Source organism: Balaenoptera physalus (assembly GCF_965194825.1).
Source record: "Balaenoptera physalus genome assembly, chromosome: 3".
In the NCBI taxonomy this organism is placed as follows: Eukaryota; Metazoa; Chordata; class Mammalia; order Artiodactyla; family Balaenopteridae; genus Balaenoptera; species Balaenoptera physalus.
The window spans coordinates 37588995-37611890 of record NC_138890.1 but is presented as its reverse complement, the minus strand read 5'-3'; the positions used below and the strand labels follow the sequence as shown (position 1 = coordinate 37611890).

The 22896-nt window shown below is 48.1% G+C and overlaps 1 protein-coding gene across 1 annotated transcript in view; it reads right to left on the bottom strand.

The window, feature by feature from the left end:
- CCNJL (cyclin J like) overlaps positions 1 to 22896 on the bottom strand; it is a 57669-nt gene that overhangs the window by 19875 nt on the left and 14898 nt on the right. Inside the window, 1 exon segment of the mRNA XM_082456487.1 lies at positions 8044 to 8257. Coding sequence (XP_082312613.1) covers positions 8044 to 8257 — 214 coding nt within the window.

Here is a 22896-nt window from a genome sequence, read left to right as displayed (position 1 = left end):
TATCCACTCTTTTTTTTTTTAGATTCTTTTCCCATATAGGCCATTACAGAGTATTGAGTGGAGTTCCCTGTGCTATACAGCAGGTTCTTATTAGTTATCTATTTGGAAGGGGTTTTAAAACCAACTGAAAGGTGCCTTGCTTTCAGTTGGTTTTACGATCCTTTGGTTTTACGATCTTTTGGTTTTACGAAAGGTACAATCGAGACCAATGCTGACCAGGCGGTGGGTGTCCCATGGAGGGCCGGCTGCTGTGACCAGGGGAGTGAACGCCCACCACGTGGAGCCCGAGTCTCCTAGGCAAAGCAAGGAGGGCCTCTAATCTGGAAGACAGTCTCTGGGTGTGGGGAACGGGTGCCTAATGAACGACTCTGAGCTCTGCCCTCTCAGACTTCAGTACTAGCAGGAGAATGCGTATAATGCAATTCTGGCCGTAAGAGTGGAGAAGGTACTACAAGACACAAGTATTCACTACAGAGAGGGTTCAAGGCTACTGTAAATAAAAAGAAAATAAAGATGAATGCCTAGCTCCCAGCAGGCAAACTGCAGACAGTGTGAGGAGCAGACAGGGTGCCCAACGTCAATGTCCGGGTCTTTGTGTGAGCCGGGCTGTTCTCCTAACAGTAAGGACACTTGGGTTTTCTCAGAAGGGTGACTGGCTTGTTCTTGGCAGGTGCCCAGAGACCTGCTGGTCATGCTTGGCTTGAAGGCTGCTTCTTTAGGACGGGGACTTGATCTGCTTTGTGCCCTACAGTCTCCCAGGCTCAGCGCATAGTAGGTACATGTGTGTGGAATGAACCATCGTCAACGAAAGGGCCTGTAGGCACCCCTACTGTTCACCCCCGTCTCCCCGGGGCTGAACACAGCGTCTGGCATATAGCAGAGGTGGAATAAATGTTTTTTGACTGGTTTACCCATGCTGGGTCAAGGGCTCCTGAACACTGCATGATTAATGAACCCATGCAGCTCACGATTCCCCCTCCCCTCAAAAAACTCCAGGCCTTGGCCAAACAGGTCTGGGCACTAGAATTGCTAAGGCAAATGGTGTGATTTCTGAATTTCCAGCCCAGCCAGCTATCCAACCAGCACGTCACACAAAATCCCTCCCCCCCAAATAGTTCTAAGCCTGCCAGTCTGCAGAGATGGGAACAGGAAATGGAAAATCACCGTGTCCTCACTCACTGCGCCGTAACACTGGAGCCCCGAGCCCGGATCTGCTCAGCGTGGCCCTCACGTGACAGACCACTGTTTTCAGTCCGCCCATGCTGCGTGGCCACCGCCGAAATGTCACCGATTAGAAGATGTACCACTGATGTTGCAGCAGCTTTTTTGGAGGAAATAATAAACTATGGTCATATGAAGCACACACATCAAAGGTAAGACCTATCCTGGTTTCTGAAATGTGAAACCATGGCAGGGAGGAAACTGAGTGCCGGCCACTCTTGCGTGAGAGGCAGGGGGTGTTCAGTTATTTCCTGCACAGGGGCAGCCATATTTCCTCGCAGATTTGGGTTTAATCCTATACATAAATCTTACGCTTTGTCTGAAGTACACCCCTGAACAAGGCCACCTGGAAAAATTGCTCCCTTTGCATCTGCTGCCTACAATTAGTGCCCCAGAGGGGTCCCAAGCATTCCTAGCTTTGGGGGGAGCTGGGGTGCCTTCCTTCATCTTTGTCCAGAAGGGAAATCCAGGAGGGATTAGGATGGCTTCCCCACAACTTTGCTGTCAAAGAAGCTGCTTCTCAGTCATCAAAGCAGGGGGAGGGGAGGGGAGGGAAGGGGAGGGATGCAGGGATGAGAGAGGGGGAGTGAGGCACTTTCCTAGGAGAAAGACAGGCCTCTCCTAGAATCTCTCCCGAGACCCAGAGGCAGTGCCTTTTTTGGTACCTGCCCTAACAGATGAGGCTACTGATTTCTGGCTTAAGGAACCTTAAAAGCAGTTGGTCTGGGAACTCATTTCTCACCTGGACACCCTGGACAGGACAAGGCAGAAAGGCAGGATGCAAATGTACTCTCTGCTGGGAGCATAGACAGAAGCTCAAGGTGTACAGTGATGAGGGGCCAGGATGGGGGAGGGACAATGCTCCTCTTCTGATGCTGTGTTGCTCTCGTGGAGAAGCACGTGCTTCCAAAGGCTCCCACACACTAAGTTCAATTTAAGAAAAAAGGGATCTGCTCAGCTGTTGGTCAAAACCTCTGCAAGGCAATTCAGTGCTACCCACCAAAATCTTAAATGCACACACCTCTGACCAAAGCAATCTCACAGACATACCTCAGTGTGCAAAAATGCAGAGGAAAGGACAGCTGTTGTCATATTGTTTAAAGCAGTAAAAAGAAAAAAAAAAAAAAGATGGCAATGTAAATATCCATCGACAGAGGAGTCATTCTATAAATGTCAGTGTTTATAATACGGAGAACTCTGCAGTCAGTAAAAAGAGTAAGGTAAATCCATACAGACGGGAAAGATGTTCCCTAATGTACCATGAAGAAAACACCTTTGGTATTAATCGACTTGTGCAAATGTAATGGATTCTGATTATTCACTGTGCACACTGATCTGTGAATACAGAACCACGGTCCTAGGGGAAGATACAGGGTTAGGTTCCTTTGAGCCTCTGATCACAACCAATCAACACATAACCTTTTTTGTGTATTTCTGTTTACTATATTGTTGATTCATGATCACTGAACTCACAGTCAACAGCACTTACACCTTATACCTGAGCAAAGCTTACCTAACACACACATTTTCTCCTAAGGCACACACATCACAGCCTCCCCAAACGTAGGAACACGACACTGCAATTTAGCACGATGGTTAGGGCCCGTTTTACACAGCAAAAACACCAACAAGCAGAAAAATGAGAAAACACGGCACTAAACAACAAAAAAAGGACACCTGTTATTAGTATGAGAGCTGAGAAGGCACAGCGCTGCCTTGTTTGACCTCAGCTGGGAACACGCACACCAGACGATTCACATCTTCTGCTGCTCAGCACATGTTCACACATGACCCGACAAGTTCCAGGAGTATTGATTTTGGGGTTACAAATAAATTTTAGTGAGTAGGCGAATTCACAAGTGGAATCTTGGACTCATGAGGGCTGACTGTATGTTTGTATATGCACAGAACATTTCTAGAAAATACACTCGATCGATTTTGGAAAAAGATGTAAGGAACTGTTCCCAGAAGTTATCTCTGGAGAATGAGATAGGCAACAGATTTTTTATTTTATTCTTTGAATCTCATTTACAAGTGAGCATACCATTTCTAATTTTAAAACTCTACAGGAGGGAGATGGGCCTTTCTACAGGTAAGCACAGCAGAGCATGACAGACTCAACGTCGGGCTACGGGACCCTGCCCTGCAGGAGGACCCATGTGCAGAGAGGGGTCCTTCCCTTGCAGAGGCCGTGGGACCACCCTCCTGCTTGATGTTTCCCTCTCCTGGGGAGGAGGATGAGGGCTGAGATGAAGGCCAGCATTGGACTCAGGCTCACCTACAAAAATATGGAAGTCAGAACTTTATTCCAAGAAACAGATGGACTTGTCCCCCTGAGCTTTCATGGCTTTTCACAAGCCAGAAGCCAGGAGCAGGACAGGGCTCACCAGCAACTCAGCACTAAGAAACCTTGCTTTCCCAGGGAGTGGGGTGGGGGTCTGGAAGCCACAGTGAAAGAAAACAGAAGTTTGCAAAGAGAAAGTATGATGGAATTGGGATTAGAAAGGGAAAAAAAGAATGAAAAAAGGAGGAAGGGAGGGAATCTGGCAATTTTGTTTACGGGCAGTTTTTTTTCTTTTTTGGCTGCACCACGTGGCATGTGGGATCTTAGTTCCCCGACCAGGGATCGAACCCATGCCCCCTGCATTGGAAGCGAGGAGTCTTAACCACCGGACCACCAGGGAAGTCCCTTTATGGGCAGTTTATACGGCTGTTAATCTATGATTCACTACCTCCTCCCACCCCCAGAAATGAAAATAGGTTTGTTTTCCCAATTATGAAAATACATAAGTACATCTAGATCTGGAAGGATACACCCCAAACTTTGGGAATGGGACTATGGATTTGGGGGGAAACAATTTTTTTTACACTAAGTCCTTCTGTATCTTTTGGATGTTTTTAACAATAAAAATGTATCTCATACTTTTTGTATCATCATCATAAGATCTTACATTTAAGGCCATGCTACCGTAGCAATACCACCGAGCATGCCTCTTGTCTTTCTGGTTTTCTTTCCCTCCCTCTCTCCTTCCTCAGGCCGGTCCATGCCCCGAGGCTAAGAACTCAGCAGCCAGTCATCTCTGAGCAGTGACAACCAGGCAAAAGTAAAACTCCAAGTTTCCTTAAAAAGTTCAACATAGAATGACCATATATGACCAGAAATTCCACTCCTGGGTTACTACGCAAAAGAATTGAAAATAGATGTTCAAACAAACTGGTACCCAAATAAATATTCACAGCAGCACTAATCCTAATAGCCAAAAAGTGAAAACAACCCAAATGTCCATCAACAGATGAATGGATAAAAACAAATGTGGTCTATCCATACAACAGAGATTATTTAGCCATAACAAGGAATGAAATACTGATACATGCTACAACATGGATGAACCCTGAAAACAGAAAGTGAAAGAAACCAGACACAAAAGGTCACATGTTGTATGGTTCCTTTTCATATGAAATATCCATAATAGTCAACTCTATACAGACACAGAACAGACCGGTGGTTGCCAGGGGCTAGGGGTGCGAAGGAATGGGGAGTTACTGCCTAAGGGTACATGGGCTCCTTTTGGGGCGATGAACGTGTTCTGGATCTAGAGAGAGGTGATGGCTGCAGAACAGCGTTAATGTACCAAATGCCACGGAACCGTACACTTTACAGTGGTTAAAATGGTAGAGTCTATGTTGTGATATGAATTCTACCTCGACTGAAAAAAATAAAGCAAAATTCCAAACTGTGTGACCTTGGGCCTCTCTGAGCCTACAGGATGGTCAGATGACAGCACGATCACATAGGCTGGTTGTGAGGCTTCCAAGCGATGTGTGTGTAAAGTGCTTGGCACAGGGCTGGGCGTGTAGAAAGGGACCAGTGAGCAACGAAGCTGCCCCCGTCGGGATGACAATTATTATGTGGCACTGTGAAAGCCAGCTCACCTGCAAGTGGTGGGGTTTCTGTGTTGTCAAATTATCCTTTTAATTAAACAACAACAACCAACAGACAGTTGGGGAGGGGTGCTATGTAAGATGAAAGACTAAAGAAGAGAGTGGCTCTTCTCTATTTATGGTCTATTTATATCTAGATTATATTTATAGTAGAATTCTCTCCTGTGTTAAGGAAGGAAATGCAGAAAACTTGGTCATAGAAAGGCAAAGGGTGGCTTTGCCAGTGGTCCCCCATGGAACAACCCACAAGCTCTTGCTTTTCTGCCCCCTTGCACAGGCTTGGAGACATGGGTCCTTGACTGGCTCCTGTTTTGCGGGGGCAGAAGGGGCTATGTGTAGGTGAGAGGGCTCCACCTATGCAAAGGCCCTTACCTGGAAGCAGCTTTAAAAACCTAAGAACGGACAGGTGCGGGCAAGAAGGACTGTCCCCCTTCTTATCTTCGAATTAATTATTTGCAACAAAATTAGCAGAACTCAGAACTTTCCTGAGGCAAGGTGAACCCCCTTGTGGCTGACAGGTCGGCCTGGGGAGAGGGGAGGGAGGAATGAATAGGATTTCAGGCTGTCATGGAAACTTTTCTTTCCTGGGGCCTCTGAGCATATGGCAGGTGTCCTGAAAAATCCTGCTGTCCTCAGACGTGTGGGTGAGGGCCTCTGCCTCCCCCTCCCTCTGCCACGGCACAGCGGCACAAAGGAGTCCCCAGTGAGCGCCTCTCATCCCAGCTCCCCAGACAGATGCCGGGAGCCTCGGTGAACCCACGGAAATCCGAGTCCCCTGCCCCCCAGGGCCCTCGAGGCAACCCACAGATCGCAGACAGCAGCAGGCCAGAGGCCATGGTGCAGACTCCAGACTCCTCGAGGGCCGCTGAAACGCGATGCCTGTCCTGCTCTCCGCTGACGGGGACGTCTCGCAAAGCCCCCAGCTCCTCCCAAGACAAAACAGAGCTGCGTGCTGATTTGAGACTTTGAAGCAGTGAGCAGGCCGGACTCCCAGCAAGACAGGCTCCCCTGTATAACACGGGAAATCCAGCCGGCTCAAGGTGGAGAAAATCACAAGTCAGGAGGCTGTAAACCCAGAGCAGCCAAAGGGATTAAGATAACAGCAGGTGGCAGATGCCAGGGTGGAAAACAAGGCAGAATTCTGAAAACTCTAAAGCCATGTGTCTGGACCTGGGTGATTGTGCTGGAGGGTCTGTAGCAGCCGGCCAGGGACAGACAAAGCCACGGGAGAAAATGCGCATGGTGGTCTCAAAGCGTCAGAGGGAATCAAGCACTGGGGAATGGGGAAGGGACCCATAAAATAAAACAGGACAATAACATATTGTAGCGGAGGATGTAAGATCTGCTTGAATTTTAAGGAGAAAAGACTAGATGTCAAGGAAATGTGACTGCAGCTGGCCACTCTGGGGTGTCCCGCTCGTCTGCATGAAGGGCAACTTGGAGAAACGTGGAAGCCCAGCTCTAAGGGAAACTCTGGCTCCATTCATTTCCTTTAGCCCACAGATATTGTTTTCATTTTATTTTATTTTATTTTTTTTGGCCACACCACACGGCATGTGGGATCCTAGTTCCCCAACCAGGGATAGAACCCCCGCCCCCGGCACTGGAAGCACGAGAGTCCACAAATCTTATTTTTTGAGGCCTTACTATGTGCTCCTTTCCCTCCCTGAAACTCACTGCTTAGTGAGGGAGGTGAGTGTCAACCAAAAGTCCATGAGGCCGTGGGGCTGTACCTCAGGGATGCCTTACATACACCCCACTCCCAAGGCGGCAGGGGAGGCTTTCTCGGGGATGTGAGTGCAGGGCCCAAGTGCCGTTTAACCAGGACCAGGTGGGCAGGGGGAAGGAATGGGAAGTGCTGTGGGCAGAGGGAACAGCATGTGCAAAGATCTGTGACAGGAGGGGCTTGGCTGGAACCCAGGGATGGAAGAGGAGAAAGGCTTGAGGTCAGAGAGGCAGGACCCTGACGGACGGTCCTGCTAAGACTGTTGGTAAACCAGGGGGCAATTTTTAGTTGCAGCGTGGCATGGCAGACTGTGTTTTAAGCAGATGACCAGAGCAGTAGCATATTCATTTCCTACCTAGGCAGACAGATGGTCAAAGCCATGCCGTGTTTTGTTTTGTTTTTTAAGATTTTTTTTTATGTGGATCATTTTTAAAGTCTTTGTTGAATTTGTTACAATATTGTTTCTGCTTTATGTTTTGGTTTTTTGGCCGTGAGGCATGTGGGATCTTAGCTCCCCGACCAGGGATCGAACCCGCACCCCCTGCATTGGAAGGCGAAGTCTTAACCACTGGACCGCCAAGGAAGTCCCCATGCTGTGTTTTTAGTGAGGCCTCACTGGAAGATACAAACTCCAAGAGGCCTGTGCCCAGGCCTGGAGACTACATAATGGGTCCTTCTTGGGGCCCACACAAACAGTCGCATTTCTAAACACCTCTAAGAACAGTGGTTGCTAGGGCTCCCCCCCACCGCCAGCAATTTCAGAAGCCCTATGTCAGAAAGCAGGTAACATGGGGTTAAGACACAGGTTCTGGCACCATGCAGTTCTGGGCTCAAATCCTGTCTGCTATAGATGAGCTGGGTGACCCAAGGCAAGTTTCTTAACCTCTCTGTGCCTCGGTGAAATGGGGGTACTAAAAGTATCTGTCTTCTAGTGTCACTGCGTGGATTCGTTAAGATCAAGCTGCTAAAATCCTCATCCCTCGGCCTGGTATAGATGCTAAAGAAAATGTTGGTTATTATTACTATGGTTCGCATTCAGCTAAGGATGAACACGGAAGACGTGCCAAGACCATGGAAATGTAGAACGATTCGGGAGCACCCGGGCTCACCAAGTGGGAGGAAACGGCACGGGGAAGGAAGTGGGTTCCACGTACTTGCAAGCAGAAGGCAGGAGACTGCCACGGCGTAGAGCTGCTTGGAGGTGGTGATGTTATAGCGATCCAGGAAGTGGTCCAGCAGGTAGATGGCCAGGTGCCGGGCGGCGGGGCAGAGCTGGCAGTGGCTGCTCAGCAGGGTTAAGATGTCGACAAAGAACCGGCGGCTCTTCAGGAGCGGGGAGTGGGCTCGGAAGGTGGGCAGCTTCAGCTCCTGGAACAGGCAGGGCAGAAGGGGGGTCAGGGCTGTCTCCCGAGAGCCTCAGAGGCCCACCTGCTGGCTGGTGAGGAAGCATCGATTCCCTCCACACCCTCTTCGTTTTCCTTCAAGTCCCAGGATGGCAGCCCCTCTATTCTAGAAACTCCTGGACCGTCTCCCACTTGCCCTCACTGAGCGTAGGCTCGTAAAGCGTCAAGAACATGAAGACAGAGGCAGGTGAAGGAGCGGGTCATTCCCAGCAAAAGCTCGACTATCTGAGATGCACAAGGCCATAAAACATGTAGGAGGCCTTGAGTTGGAGACCCACGTCCAAATTTTGGTTCTTCTACTCAACCAGTTTGACGGACCTTGGTCAGCCTGCCTTCACCTTCATTTCTTCCTCAACAGCTGAGGATTAAATGAAAAATGGATGTGAAGCACTTATTTTGAAAAAATTCACTGTAAAAAAGTTGTTAAAATAACAGTACAAAGAACTCCCAAATAGCCTTCACCCAGATTCATTAGTTGTTGACATTTTACGTTTTCTCTCTCTGCAGACATACACACTTTTTTCTAAAAGTAAGTTCTAGACATCAAATGTCCCACTAGGAGGTGACTTTTCCTTTGTAATTCATACACTGCCGTGTCACCTGAATTTATTTAGTCTAACACAATAAAACCAACAAGAGAAATGTCACCCAACCAAGATTTTTATGACGGAAAAATTTTTCTTGTATATCTACCATATTTACAATTTAACCAAAGTAGACCAGACACAATTTATTTAGGAAATGTCTTAGCAACATTTTGTCAAATAGGGGAACAAAAGTGAGGAAAAACAGGAAAAGAAAAGCTGGCAGAAAGGGAACTGTGAGAGCTCACTAAGGGCAGGTTCACTGGGGGAAGAGATTAAAACAAATTGGTGCCCGTCCTCCGTCTAATGCCCTCTCTTAACCCCGGGGCTTTACTTAAATAGCAACAGCTCTGGGACGAGAAGATATCTGTTCATTCACTCATTCAAGAGATATCAATTCATTCATTTCACTCAGTATCAAGTACCTCCTATACATCAGGCATTATTCTAGGTACAGGAGGTACAATCTGGAATGAGATAGACACAGACCTAAATGTAAGATTAACACTATAAAACTCTTGGAAAAAACACAGGAGCAAATCTTCATGACTTTAGATTAGGCAATGGCTTCTTTGATCTGACATCCAAGACAGAAGGAACAAAAAAAGAAAAAAAGGCATAAGTTAGACTTCAAAATTTAAAACTTTCAAAAGATACCATCAAGAAAGTGAAAAGACAAACCACGGGATGGGAGAAAATGTTTGGAAGTCATATATCAACAAGAGACTCTAATTCAGAATATATAAAGAACTCTTAGAACTCAGCAATAAAAAGACAAACAACCCAATTCAAAAATGGGCAAAGGACTGAATAGATATTTCTTCACAGAAGATATAGACATTGCCAATAAGCACATGAAAAGATTCTCACATTACTAATCATTAGGAAAATGCAAATCAAAAGCACAATCAGATACCACCTCATATCCATTAGAATGGATATTATAAAAACCAAAACCAAAACAGAAAATAAACAAGTGTTAGTGAGAATGTGGACAAAATGGAACAAATTGGAAGCCTCATTACACTGCTGGTGGAAAAGTAAAATAGTGCAGCCACTGTGGAAAACGATCTGGCAGCTGCTCAAAATGTGAAACAGAGAGTTACCACATGACCCAGTAATTCCAATCCTTGGTGTATACCCAAGAGATGGAAACACAGGACCACACAAAAACTTGTACTGGAATGTTGATAGCGGCATTATTCATAATAGCCCCCAAATGGAAACAACCCAAATGTCCGTCAACTGATGAATGGAAAAATATGGTCTGTCCATCCCATGGAATATTATTAGGCCACAAAAACGAATGAAATACTGATATGTGTTACAACATGGATGAACCTTGAAAACATTATGTTAAGTGAAAAAAATCCAGTCATAAAAGGCCACATATCCTATGATTCCCTTTATATAGAATGTCCAGTATAGGAAAATCTGTTGACCAAAAGTGCCTGCCTCAGCCAGGCACAATAATAACCACTTGCACGAGTTGTCTCACAACAGGAGGTCCCGATAAGGCACACTGCCGCTGAAAACTAACCAGGAGAATTCGGGAAGGGCCAAAAGGAGGGAGGAGACGCCGGCCCATAATATGTCCTGCCAACCTCCCAGAAACCCTCACGCTAGAATCCATCTTGGCTGAGAGATGCACACGCCATCAGGAAGGACCCTAGTCAGACCAAACATGGGCACAAGCAAGATGACTGGCCAGAGACAGCCTGGAAAGCTAACCCCATCACCATAAAACCTGAGGATGTGAGCCACGTGGCACAGCAGTTCTCCTGGGCTCCCTTATTCCGCTGTTCTCTGCCCGGGCGCCCCTTCCCAATAAAGTCTTTTGCCCTGTAAGGATACGCGTCTCCTCGGACAATTCATTTCCGAGTGTCAGACAAGAGCCCACTCTCGGGCCCTGGAAGGGGCCCCCCTTTCGGTAACAAATCCATACAAACAGAAAGCAGATTAGCGGCTGCTGGGAGCTGGGGGCAGTTGGGGAGGTTAGTGGCGGGGAGATCTGCCAATGGATATGGGGTTTCTTTCAGGGACGATGAAAATGTTCTGAAATTAGATAGTGTGGATGGTTGCACAATTCTGTGAATACCCTAAAAGCAACTGAATGTATACTTCAAAAGGGTGAATTTTATGGTGTGTGACTTATATCTCAATAAAGCTGTTATAAAAAAATAAGATGGACACATCATCCACTCTCATGGAGTTTATGGCCCAGTTAGAAAGAGACGGCCATCAAAGAATAAGGCAATTGCAGAATTCCAAACCATGATCAGCACTACCGAGGAAAGCTGTGGACTCCGGGAAAGCTCCTCGTCTTCCCTGAGGGAGGGGAGGTCCGCCCTCTGAAAGCGAAGCCTGGTGGAGACTTCATGCTGGGATGAAATCTGGCTTCTTCCCCCAGAGCCTTGAGTCCACAACACAGCTCTCTCAGTGGCCCTAGAGCTGTGCTCAAGGAAGATGCCCTAAGCCTGAATCAATTATTTCCTGTTCCTAACATTACACATGGAGAAACTGAGTTTGACAAAGTCCTACAAACCCCAGGGCTTAACTAACTAGCAATATTAGATCTGAGACTAGAAGAATTTTAATGTATCCTTTTCCTCAACCTTTTATTTTTTTTAAATCATGGAGAAAATCTTTTTTTTAAATAAACAATTTTTTAATTGAAGTATAGTTGATTCACAATATTTTGTTAGTTTCAGATGTACAGCAAAGTGATTCAGTTAATATATATATATTTTTTCAGATTCTTTTCCAGTATAGGTTATCACAAGATATTGAATATAGTTTCCTGTACTATACAGCAAACAATCCTTATTGTTTATCTATTTTATATATAGTAGTACGCATCTATTAATCCCATACTCCTGATTTATCCACCTCCCTCTCTTCCCCTTTGGTAACCATAAGTTTGTTTTCTATGTCGGTGAGTCTGTTTCTGTTTTATAAATAAATTCATTTGCATTATTTTTTAGATTCCACATATAAGTGATATCACATATTTGTCTTTCTCTACCTGACTCACTTCACTTAATATGATAATCTCTAGGTCAGTCCATCTATGTTGCTGCAAATGGCATTATTTCATACTTGTTTACGGCTGAGTAATATTCCACTGTATATATGTACCACATCTTTATCCATTCATCTGTCAGTGGACACTTAGGTTGCTTCCATGTCTTGGCTACTGTAAATAGTGCTGTTATGAACATTGGGGAGCGTATATATTTTTGAGTTAGAGCTTTTGTCTTTTCTGGATATATGCTCAGCAGTGGGATTGCTGGATCATACGGCAATTATATTTTTAGTTTTTTAAGGAACCTCCATACTGTTTTCCATAGTGGCTGCACCAATTTACATACCCACCAAGTGTAGGAGGGTTCCCTTTTCTCCACATCCTCTCCAGCATTTATGATTTGTAGACTTTTTCAATCATGGAGAAAATCTTAACTTCTTTATGGAAAAGATCTGACTTCTCTGTGTATTATTCATCTTCATTGTTTGATGGATTCATGCTGCTCCTTGAAGGCGGGGGTCTGGGTCTGCTCTTCCTCACGTTTGTTTTGCCACCACCCTGGTGTGATGAGAACACGGTCGGCTGCCCGAAACTAAACGGTGAACGAGTGAAGGAAGGGAGGGGAACAGGAAGGGAGGGACTGCAGTGATGAACACCAGCCACTGGGGGCCCAGAGCAAGGTGTGGCTATCTGTGTAGAGTAGCAGGTCCGCGGGGACTTCAAGGAGAAGAGACCCGTCTAGCCAAATTCTGGAAGGATGTCTAGGAATTAACCTGTTGAAGAAGCGGGAAGGAAAGGAAGCTCAGCAGGAAAAACAGCACCTGCAAGGCCACGCTGGGGTCCCGTCTGGGGAATCTGGAGCCCTTGGAACAGCAGGAGAGGGAGGGTATGCTTGAACAAAGCAGGCTGCGAGGGTGGGCAGGCTCCCAGCCTGTATGTCCTGCTAAGATATCCGGCCTGCCCTGAGGGCAATGGGGAGCCAGCGAAGGGTTTAGAGCAGGGCAGTGACATGGGCGGAGCAGCGATGCAGGAAGATCTCTCAGCCAGGCTCGTCCTGGGCTACAGCCAGACAGCTAGTATCAGCAGCCAACGTGCGGCTGCAGCCCCTCCACGACAGGGCCCTCTCCCCACCCTCCAGCAGCCTCCACAAGCTTGCAGCCTACTTGGGCATTTCCTCTAAGCAGAGGGCTCTACGGCTCTTGACAAGAAGCAAGCAGTCACAGATCCTTGGTGTTCCATAGGCAGCAGCTGCGGGAAATTAGCCAAGCGACCTTTGGCCCAGGCCGAGCTGCCCTCATCAAGGCGGTTCAAAGGCCCCAAACACAATAAGTCAGATATGCAATGTCCTGACTTCCCTCCCGGCTCAGCTCAACCCAGCCAAGCTTCACTCCCTCCCTCTGGATTTTCCCTTGTGTCAAGAGAAACTCAAAGCAATATGCTGTAGGTCTTTCCTCTGAACACTCCCCTCGAAAAGGGCCCACTGGCTCGAGCAGATTCTCACAGGAAGACATCGGTGCATAAAAGAAAAAGCTATGGACCTTCGGAACAGGCAACAATAGCTCTGGAAGGAGTTAGCAGGTAGGGCTTCCTGGAAAATGCTGGTCTCAAGGGTGGGCAGGCTTCTGAAAACTAGAACAGATGCCTGCGATGCTTCCCCATTTCTGCTCCTCCCTCAGACACAGGTTTAAAGGTCACTTCCTGAGAGAGGCTTTCTCTGACCCTTCATCATTCCAAATCAGGTGCCCCTTGTCTTCTCTCTTAGCACGCTGTTCTTCACGGCCAGGTATTTACTTATTTATGTGTCTTTTTCTGCTAAACACTAGCTTCAGAGAGCAGGCGCCACGTCCATCTTGCCGATACCATCTGCCCAGTGCCCAGAGCCTGGCACAGGGGCAGGTGCTCAAAAAAAATATCTGCATGAGCAAAAAGGAATGAATAGCCGTCAAAAGTCATGGAGGAAACTTACATGCATATTACTAAGTGAAAGAAGTCAATCTGAAAAGGCTGCATACTATGACTCCAACTATATGACATTCTAGAAAAGGAAAAACTATGGACAGAATGAACAAAGATCAGTGGTAGCCAGGGGTTCGGTGGGGGAGAGATGAATAGGGGAGCACAGAGGATTTTTAGGGCAGTGAAACTACTCTGTATGATACTATAATGATGGATACATGTCCAAACTCACAGAATGTGCAACACCAAGAGTGAACCCCAATGTAAACTGTGGACTTTGGGTGACAATAATGTGTCCATGTAGGTTCATTGACTGTAACCAATGGACCCCTCTGGGGGGGTTGTTGATAGTGAAGGAGGCTGTGCGTGTGTCAGGGGGCTGCAGGGGTACATAGGGAATCTCTGTACCCTCCGTTCAGTACTGCTGTGAACCGAAAACTGCCCTAAAAAACAAAGTCAATTAAAAAAAAAAAAAAGAATGAATACAAGGACATCCCTCCCTGTTCCAAATACACCCATCCCTGCCATATATGGGGGAGCTACTTGGCACAGATTGTAAAGTTAGGCAGTTCTGGGGTGGAGTCTCACCTCCACTATTTACTAACCTTGGGCATGTGAATTCTGAACCCATGTCCTCATGCAAAAAACGGGGGTCACAGTGCCATAATGTAAAGCATCTGGCACTTAACAGCACTCAAGCAAGCGTCAGTGGCCTTTCCCTCAAACCGGGCAATCAAATCTCAGGTAAGTTGAGCTTATCTGCCTCTGTCGGGCTCTCAAAGGAAGCTGCTTTGTACGGTGGAACGAGACATTCTACCTGAGGGGTTATAGCTGGGCCTGGGGGTCTGTGCAGAAAAGGAAGCCTGCCCACTCCACGTGCTCTGCAGAGCCCCGGAACCAAAGGGAATTAGGAGCTCTGAGCCTCTGCTTTTCTCCTGCACCTCAGAGCAGGGCGATTCTTTGGCAAATGAACAACAATGCGGGATGCCAGCATGCCTACCCTGTTTAGTTGAGAGTCCAGCCGATTACTCCCCTAACCCAATTAGCGGGGAAAGGCATTCATTACAAGGGCTTTGCTCTAAGGATCGCATTCCTCCCCAAGCACTCTTGACCTAAGTCAGCTCCGGGTGCATGAAGCCAGACCCTCCGCTGAGCGCTGAGCGGCCTGGATTCCAGAAACCAAAGAGCAGCCTGCTGAGAGGCGGCTCAGGAAGCTCTCCGGGATTAGGCAGGCACTTGGCAGGCACGCAGCAGCTGGCGCGGGCGGAAAGCGGGCAGGAACCAGTCAGGCAGGGTGACTTTGCTCGAGCTGGGGCCAGGGGCAGCATCAGTGTGGCCAGCACAAAAGCTGCGGGGAGGGCACTGAGAGGAGGGGCGGAGGGGCGGGCAGAAGCTTCCTGAAACTCTCCCTCCCCAGTTCTGGCTCTTTATCACCTGAGCCAGACGGGAGAGCACCTATGCCTCAGGTACATCTAGAGGCGGGAGCACAGGGACAGATGGCCGTGATAGGGTGAACGCAAGGGGATCCACCTTCAAAAAAAACCCTGCTCTTGTTATCTCAGTAGTTTACCGTATTTTTAAAAATAATAACAATGGACTAGGAAAAAAACTATTTAGATGTACACCAAAATGTTACAGTGGTTATCTCAGAGGGCTGGGATCCCGCATGATTTTTACTTTCACGCTTTTCAACACTGCCCAGATGTTTAAAAAACATTCACTGTAAAAAAAACCCATTCGCTTTATTATTTCAATTACTGTGTTTCCAGTTTGAAAAAAATGGAGAGAGGGACTAGATACCCACTGTATTAAGGCCCAGCTCAAACCTTATCCCCGAGGATTCCCTGGCAACCCTGCATCATCGCTTTGACACAATCAGCTCTTTAATAATAGCATCCCCCCTGCCAGCACCGGGCTAAACATCCCACTTCATCCTCGCAAGATGCAAAGACCCCACCAAGGCACTACCCAGAAGTAGTGTTTTTCTTTGTTTCTTCTTTTTACTAATTATAAATTATCTGCTCACTGATAAATTTTCTAAAGTAAAAAAGAATAACAAATATCACTGATAATCCCTGGTGCAGCGAGAAGTACTACTGAGTTTCACATGGATTCTTTGGATGTTTCTCTGTGCAAACTTTCACAGAGCAGAGGACCCTCATCTACAAGCACGTCCCTTTCACAGGAATCTGTGGTTTCAGTGGCTGCCTGGAGTTTCATTGTGAGGTTGTGCTGTGACTTAAGCAGACCCCGATTCTGGACATTTGGGCTGTATCTCCTGTCTTCCCTCGGGTGTCGTCTGAGAGGCCTTTCTTGACGCGCCTCTGCTGCACCATCCCTACAATCAGCAGTTACTGCTGACTCAAGTGTTCATCTGTCGCCCCCCCTGCCCCTACCACCCACAATGTGATCTCCGGGAGGGAGGGAGCCACCTCTTTCCAGGTCTTGGTTGTACCCCTGGTACCCAGCACACAGTTAGGGTGAATGAATATCTGTTGAATGAGTGCATGAATGTATGAATGAATGAATGGAGTGTTCCGTGATGAACACAGGTGCGACCCAAGCAAACACCAACTGGGGGATCTTCCCTCCACCTGGGGCCTTCTCTAACCTCCTCCCCCAAGTCTCCCTTACCTGGTCCTGCACCCTTCCCTGGGGTAACCAAAGGGGTGGGGGAACGGCCCCCCGGGTGGGAAACCCCAGGGATACCAGAGGTGTCATTTTGGGGGAGAGGAAGGCGGTGGGTGTCAAGACAGGCTTGAGTCCTTTGGAAACACTTTCCTTGCTGCCTAAGAGCTCTGCCTGAGGCTGTCAAAGCAGAAAGAGGACTACCTGAGAGGTGCGGGGCTCCAAGAGAGGCCAGGGACAAGTGAATCATGACCCACGTGAAGCCCCAAACCGAGCTACACACAGAGGCAGCAGGGCCGCCTGTAGAGGCTTTGGAGGATTCCATGCTTCCCCCCTCCCTCCCCCCAGCACAGAGGCGCTGATCTTGGCAGAGGTTGGCAAACCCTCCGCACCTGTGCTGGGCTCAGATGTGCGTGGGAGCATGGGCAAGGCCAGCCCCAAGTGCACTTCAACAGACCCTGAGCCCATAGTCAGGACCCCAGCCCATCACTGTCGCAGGAGAGACAGGGAAGAAAATTCAGTGTGTGCCCCTCACACACAGCCTCTGCCGGCATTTTAAGGCTAACCTCAGAGGGCTGTGCCCTGTGAAAGTTCAGCCAGTCACCCCTGGTTTCTCATATTAGGGGAGAAAGGGAAGTCTTCATTTGACCCCTCGGTGTCCTGCACTGTTACTTTCTAATTGACTGTTAACCCACTCTTTCTTCCGATCTCTGCTTAAAAGTCACTTCTGAAAAGTGTTCCCTGGTCATGCCCCTGTCAGTCCCCGAGCATCCAGGACTTTCCATCCATCCAACCATCTCTCCCTCCCTCCACCCATCCAAGCACCATCTTCTTCACCCCTGACTGGGCATCACGAGGACAGGGACTGCGTTCAGCTTGTTCGGCTCTGTGGCCCCAGCGCCTGACACAAAAGAGATACTCAATACTTACCCAAATCTCCAAATTTGGGGAACTGCAAATACTTGAAATGAAAAGGTAAGAAAAAATGAGTTGCTCCTGACCTTAGGTTGAATAAAACTATTCATCTAGTTGAGCAATTCCAACTACTCACAAAGCCCCGGGCAGCCAAGTGCTGGGTGCCCTGCCTTGAGGAGTCCAGGAACCGGGCCCAAGATTAAATCTCCTGCCCCTGTCCCATCTCTTATATATATATATATATATATATATATATATATGTATATATTTATAACTTTGGCAGCTCCCAGTTCTCCGTAAACCACAGACCTGGTTCCTCCTTGGTTACCCTCTGTTGCTACTGGATAGACTGAGGCACATGTCACCCCAAGGCAAGGACAGAGCTTTCTCTTTCCCCTGGAATTCAGCTCCCTGAGTTTTATACCTCCCCTCTGGTCTTCATGGGTATCTGGACTTGCTCATTATGATGAATGTATCATATTTATAATTTGAAAATATGTATGTATCATATTTATAATTTGAAAGCTTATACGTCATTTGCCAGACACTGCATCCCATGCATTTTGTCCTCTCATCCTCCACCAGGCCCACGAGATGGGGACCATCAGCATCCCAGTATTCCAGACAAGGATGGCTCAGAGAGGCTAAGTAACCTGCCGAAGGCCACCTAGTTAATAAAGGACGGATCTGAACCTGGGCTTTCTGACTCCGTGATCTTAACACTATGTTTTGGGGTCCCCATGGGATAGTTCAGGTTTGTGTTGTCCTTCCAAAATAATGCTATAGTTAACTGATTATAAAATATCTCATCACTACAGAAATTTTAGAAAATACGATGAATACAAATAAAATTTAAATCACCAGCAATCTCTCCACCAGGAGATAACTGTGAGTATGTATGAGTGTCGATATATGCCCTTCTGACACCGTTTCTCTGCACACAGACTCCTCCGGCAATTTAACCCAATTTAGGCTCTCCATCCCAACACCCACCCTCTTGACATGGGCCCGGGCAGAGGTACTGCCACTAATAATAGTACCCAGGAGACTGAGGCACAGAAGTTCAGTGGCCAAGGCCACATTCCGGGTTAGTGGCAAATCCTGGCTTGGACATCAGAGGAGCTGGCCGGGCCCGGGGTGTGACATTGCTTTGAGTATGACAACTGCTTCATACGGCCCAAGGTGCAGAGCATGGCTGAGCTGCTGCTCTCCCACACCAGCCGCTGAAAGAAAACCACTCTGGGTCTCCTCCCGTGCTTCCCACCCACCGTGCTCATCCTCCCTGCTGCCAACGGCTACCTCCCGAGGGAGGCTGGGCCTCCGGGCTCTGGGCCAGCAGCTTGGGAAACAGCTCCAGGGGTTGAGTCGGCCTGAGAACAAAGAGCCGCAAGACGTGAAGAAACACCACGGGTAACCAAGGTGACCAACAGGAAGTGGAGACTTGCAAAGTGAAAGGGAAAAAGAGAGGGGAGGGGGTGGGTTGGTTCTTCAGAGGCCTCAGGAGGACACACCACAGACCTGGGAGGCTCTGCAAAGCCGGAGGATCACTCACCCTCCCTTCCCCTCTCGCCCGATTGCTCCATAAACCCCCGAGGAGACGTTTTCCGTAAAGAATCAACTTCTCTGCGGGAACATTATTTCAACATTCTCGAGAGGGTGGCTTGCAGTACGTGAAGCCAACAATGCCGGTGACATCCTCTCCTGCTGGTATCTGGCCTGCAGCTTCCTTCCAGCAGAGAGAAAGGTCACCCCCAGCCACCCCATCTCTCACGGGCCCCCTGAACTCTGCAAATGGCAGGAAGGCCAGCTCCAAACACACCTCCTCACTCCCAGAACCGAAAACACCCACAACCTTTCTATTAAATGCCCCCAGAGTTCTTCCATTCAGCAGCTTCCTGATATGACCACGTCCCACACCTTCTCGACTGGGGGTGCCCCTCATTCTCCCACACCCTCCATCACCTAGGGGTAGGGGTCATGATGTGCCCCCTTCTGTGGTGGTTCTCTGCAACAGGTCCAACCCTTGACTCTCTCCTCCCGTTCCCCTGGGTCACCGTTCCTAAGCTGTGGCCTCAAAAGCTCTTCACTCCACACTTCCAGCTCCCCTCCCCAGTTTCCAGATTCCTTCTGATGGATTCTCCTGGGCACCCGGACCCTACTGTGCAGCCCAAAACGAGTCAGTTAGGGGAACCACCACCACTAACCCCCAGTCACTCCAGCTGGGACTCCGGTCCCTTGCTGACCTGGGTTTCTGCAACTGTGGTCCGTTGATCACAGGCTCTGGAATCTCCTGGGGATCTACTGAAACATGGAGGCTGCCCCCCGCTACTGAGCTGGATAGCGTTTCACCCAGATTCATGTCCACCGAAACCTCAGAATGTGACCTTATTTGGAAACAGTCTTTACAGATGCAATCAGGTTAAAATGAGGTCATATTGGATTAGTATAGAGCCTAATCCAATGACTGGTGTCCTTATACAAAGAGAAAACAGAGATGCACAAACATACAGAGGGAAGACTAGGCAAAGACAGACACACGTAGAGGGCCAGGTGAGGATGGAAGCAGAGAACGGAGGGATGCAGCTACACGCCAAGGAACGCCAAGGATGGCCAGCAACCACCAGATGTTGGAAGAAACAAGGAAGGATCCTTCCTGCGAGCCTTTGGAGGGATCACGGCCCTGCAGACACCTTGATTTCAAACTTCGGGCCTCTAGAACTGTGAGGGAATAAATTTCTGTTGTTTTAAGTCACCCAGTTTGAGGCAGCCCTAGGAATCTATTACACTCCCCATTTCCTGACTTACTGAATCAGACTTCCTGGGATGGAGTTGGGCACCTAAATATGCTTTACAAGCACTTCATGTGAGCCTGGTGCTTGACTATAAGCTCCGTGAAGACAGACAATTTTGTTTTGTTCATCACTTATATCCCCCGTAGCTAGCAGTGTGTGGCATGTGGTCGGCTGCTAAAAAACATGTGTTGAATGCAAGAATGAACCTGCGCCGATGTGCAAGAACTACTAGTGCCTTGCTTGGTCAGGACATTAAGGCAACTTTAATTATCCAATAAGATAATGTGCAACAAACATTCAACAATGTCTGGCACACTGTGCCCAATAAACACCTACTCCCTTAATTTAGAGGGCAGTGGGAGTCTTGAAAGATTACACAGAAACTAGCAATTGCTGGAAGGAGCTTTCTAAGAACACTGTTCACCGTGAAAAAGGCCAATCCCTCAGCAATGGAAAATCTCTTTGTTCCAACAAGGAAGAAACATGAAATCTTTCACTGTTTGTTAACTGGTCCTTTTGACCCTATTTCCTAAAACTCTCAAGTCTCCCCACTTCCTGCCCTGGTTCAGAAGCCATCTCCTTGGATCATTACCAACACCCAGGTCTCCAAGGCCAAGGTCATTTTCCAGTGATTCAGCCCTCGCTCCTCACAGCTCTCCGTGTGTCTCAGGATAAGTGTAAACATCTACGGAGACCTGCATCCCAGAGCCAATGCTCCCGGCCCATCTCCCCCTCCTCCCCTACTCACCAGACCGCCCCTGGCAGGTCACTGATGTGTGACTATCACACGTGGCCCTGAGCCCTGGTAGATGAACTTCCTCCACATCTCACCTTCTCTTGGAAGCTCTTCACACTTCCCTAGGCAATGGGGTGTCACGGCTGGTACAGTGGTTAAGAGTCTGTGCTTTGGAGCCAGGCTGCCTGGGTTCAAATCTTGGCTCTGCCATCTACCTGCTGTATGACCTTGGGTAAGTTATCTAACTCTCTAAACTCTGGCAGGCTCATCTGTAAAGTGGGGATAAAATGAGGATAATTTAGTACTTACCAGAGGGGGTTGCCGGAGGATTTAGATAACAGGAGGGAACTTACGTCAAGCACACAACAAGTGCCCATTAATGGGGAATAGCTTTGCTACATTTCACTGGCTATTACCACCATTAACAAATAGAATGGCCAGAAGTGGTTTGAGATGATTATCCTCAGCTGTGCTAAGAACACCACCCGCCCCCCCCACCTCCCAACCCCCAGGACCGGAGTGGGGCTTGGAGCTGTGGTATTTCCTGGTAGAGCCTCTCAGGGTCTGCAGGTCATACACGGGGTTGAGTAAATGACTGCCTAATGGAGAAGCCGTCTGCCAACAAGCCACGGGGATGGTCCAAGGAAATGAGCCAGAACTCTGCCTTCCCAGATTCACGGCCAGGCCACCTGCGGCCACCTGGCTTCCTCTCTCCTGATCCAAATGTTGAATCCCCTTCACCCGAAACAGGCTTCCAGGGAGGATTCCTACCTGGGAAGGTGTCGCTAGTGGTTTGACACAAGTTCCCCCAGAAACCGCTTTATGGCCCATCTTAAAAGTAACCATGCAAAATAAACCCTGAAATATTAAGGGATAATGGAATATTATGTCTGCATCTTGGTCCAAGAGGGGAAAAAAAACGCCTGACAGGAAAAAGGGGATGATAAGGCAAATGTGTTGAAGTGTTTACAATTGTGTACTGTGCTGGCAACTCTGCTAAGTTTGATAATACTTCAAAACAGAAAGTTAACACAAAAGAAGAGACCAACAAGAGATTTCCACTCAGAGCCAACAGCTGCGTACCACTCGCCCCAGGGTCGCCCCGCCGCTGAGGGGAAGTCCCTGTGACACATCGCTGCCTTCAAGGCTGCGTGCGACTCCTCTGCTTTTTCAAAGTCAGACTCCGGACAGCAGACCACGAAGTTTTAAGGTCCCAGCTCCCCCACTTAATGGGGGACACCTTGGCCAAGTGTTGAAGCCCTTGGAGGCTGTTTCTCTCCCAGTAGATGGAGTTACTGGCAGCTGTGCTACCTACCCCACCAGACAGTGAGGTCCAGGAAGGCGATGTATGTGTGGGCTGTAAGGCACAGACCCCAGACCAGGCATCCGTGTGGAGCACGCACCAAGGGGCTTGCGGCTACTCTGCTCAGAACTGGGGAAACACAGCCCCAGCCTGCTCTCACGCACCTGCCGTCTAGAGAGGGAGCCAGATCCAAATGGAACAGTCCCACTAAGAAGTGTACAATTACAAGTCATGCTGGGTGCTGAAGGAATAATCGAGGGTAGTCTGAGAACGTCACAGGGGTGCAGACTGACCTTGTGTGGGAGTGGGAGAAGGTTCCTCTGAGGAAGTGATGTTTGACAGCCAACGAGAGAACAAGGAGATTGCAATATATTCTAGTCCCACAGAGTAGGGAAGTATATGAGCCAAACTGTTAACAGTGAACGCGAGTTAAGGATACCATGAGGAAGTAATAAGCCAAATTAAGAACAGGGGGTGTCCCTCAGGACAAATGACCTGGTTTCTCCAAAACCCAATGGCATGAAAAAAACAATTTTAAGGAGCTGGGGGACAGGGAAACCATTACAGAATAAAAGAGTAATTTTTAAAAACCTACTGAATAGAAGATATTTGCAAATGATATATGACTGATAAGGGGTTAATATCCAACATATATAAACAGCTCA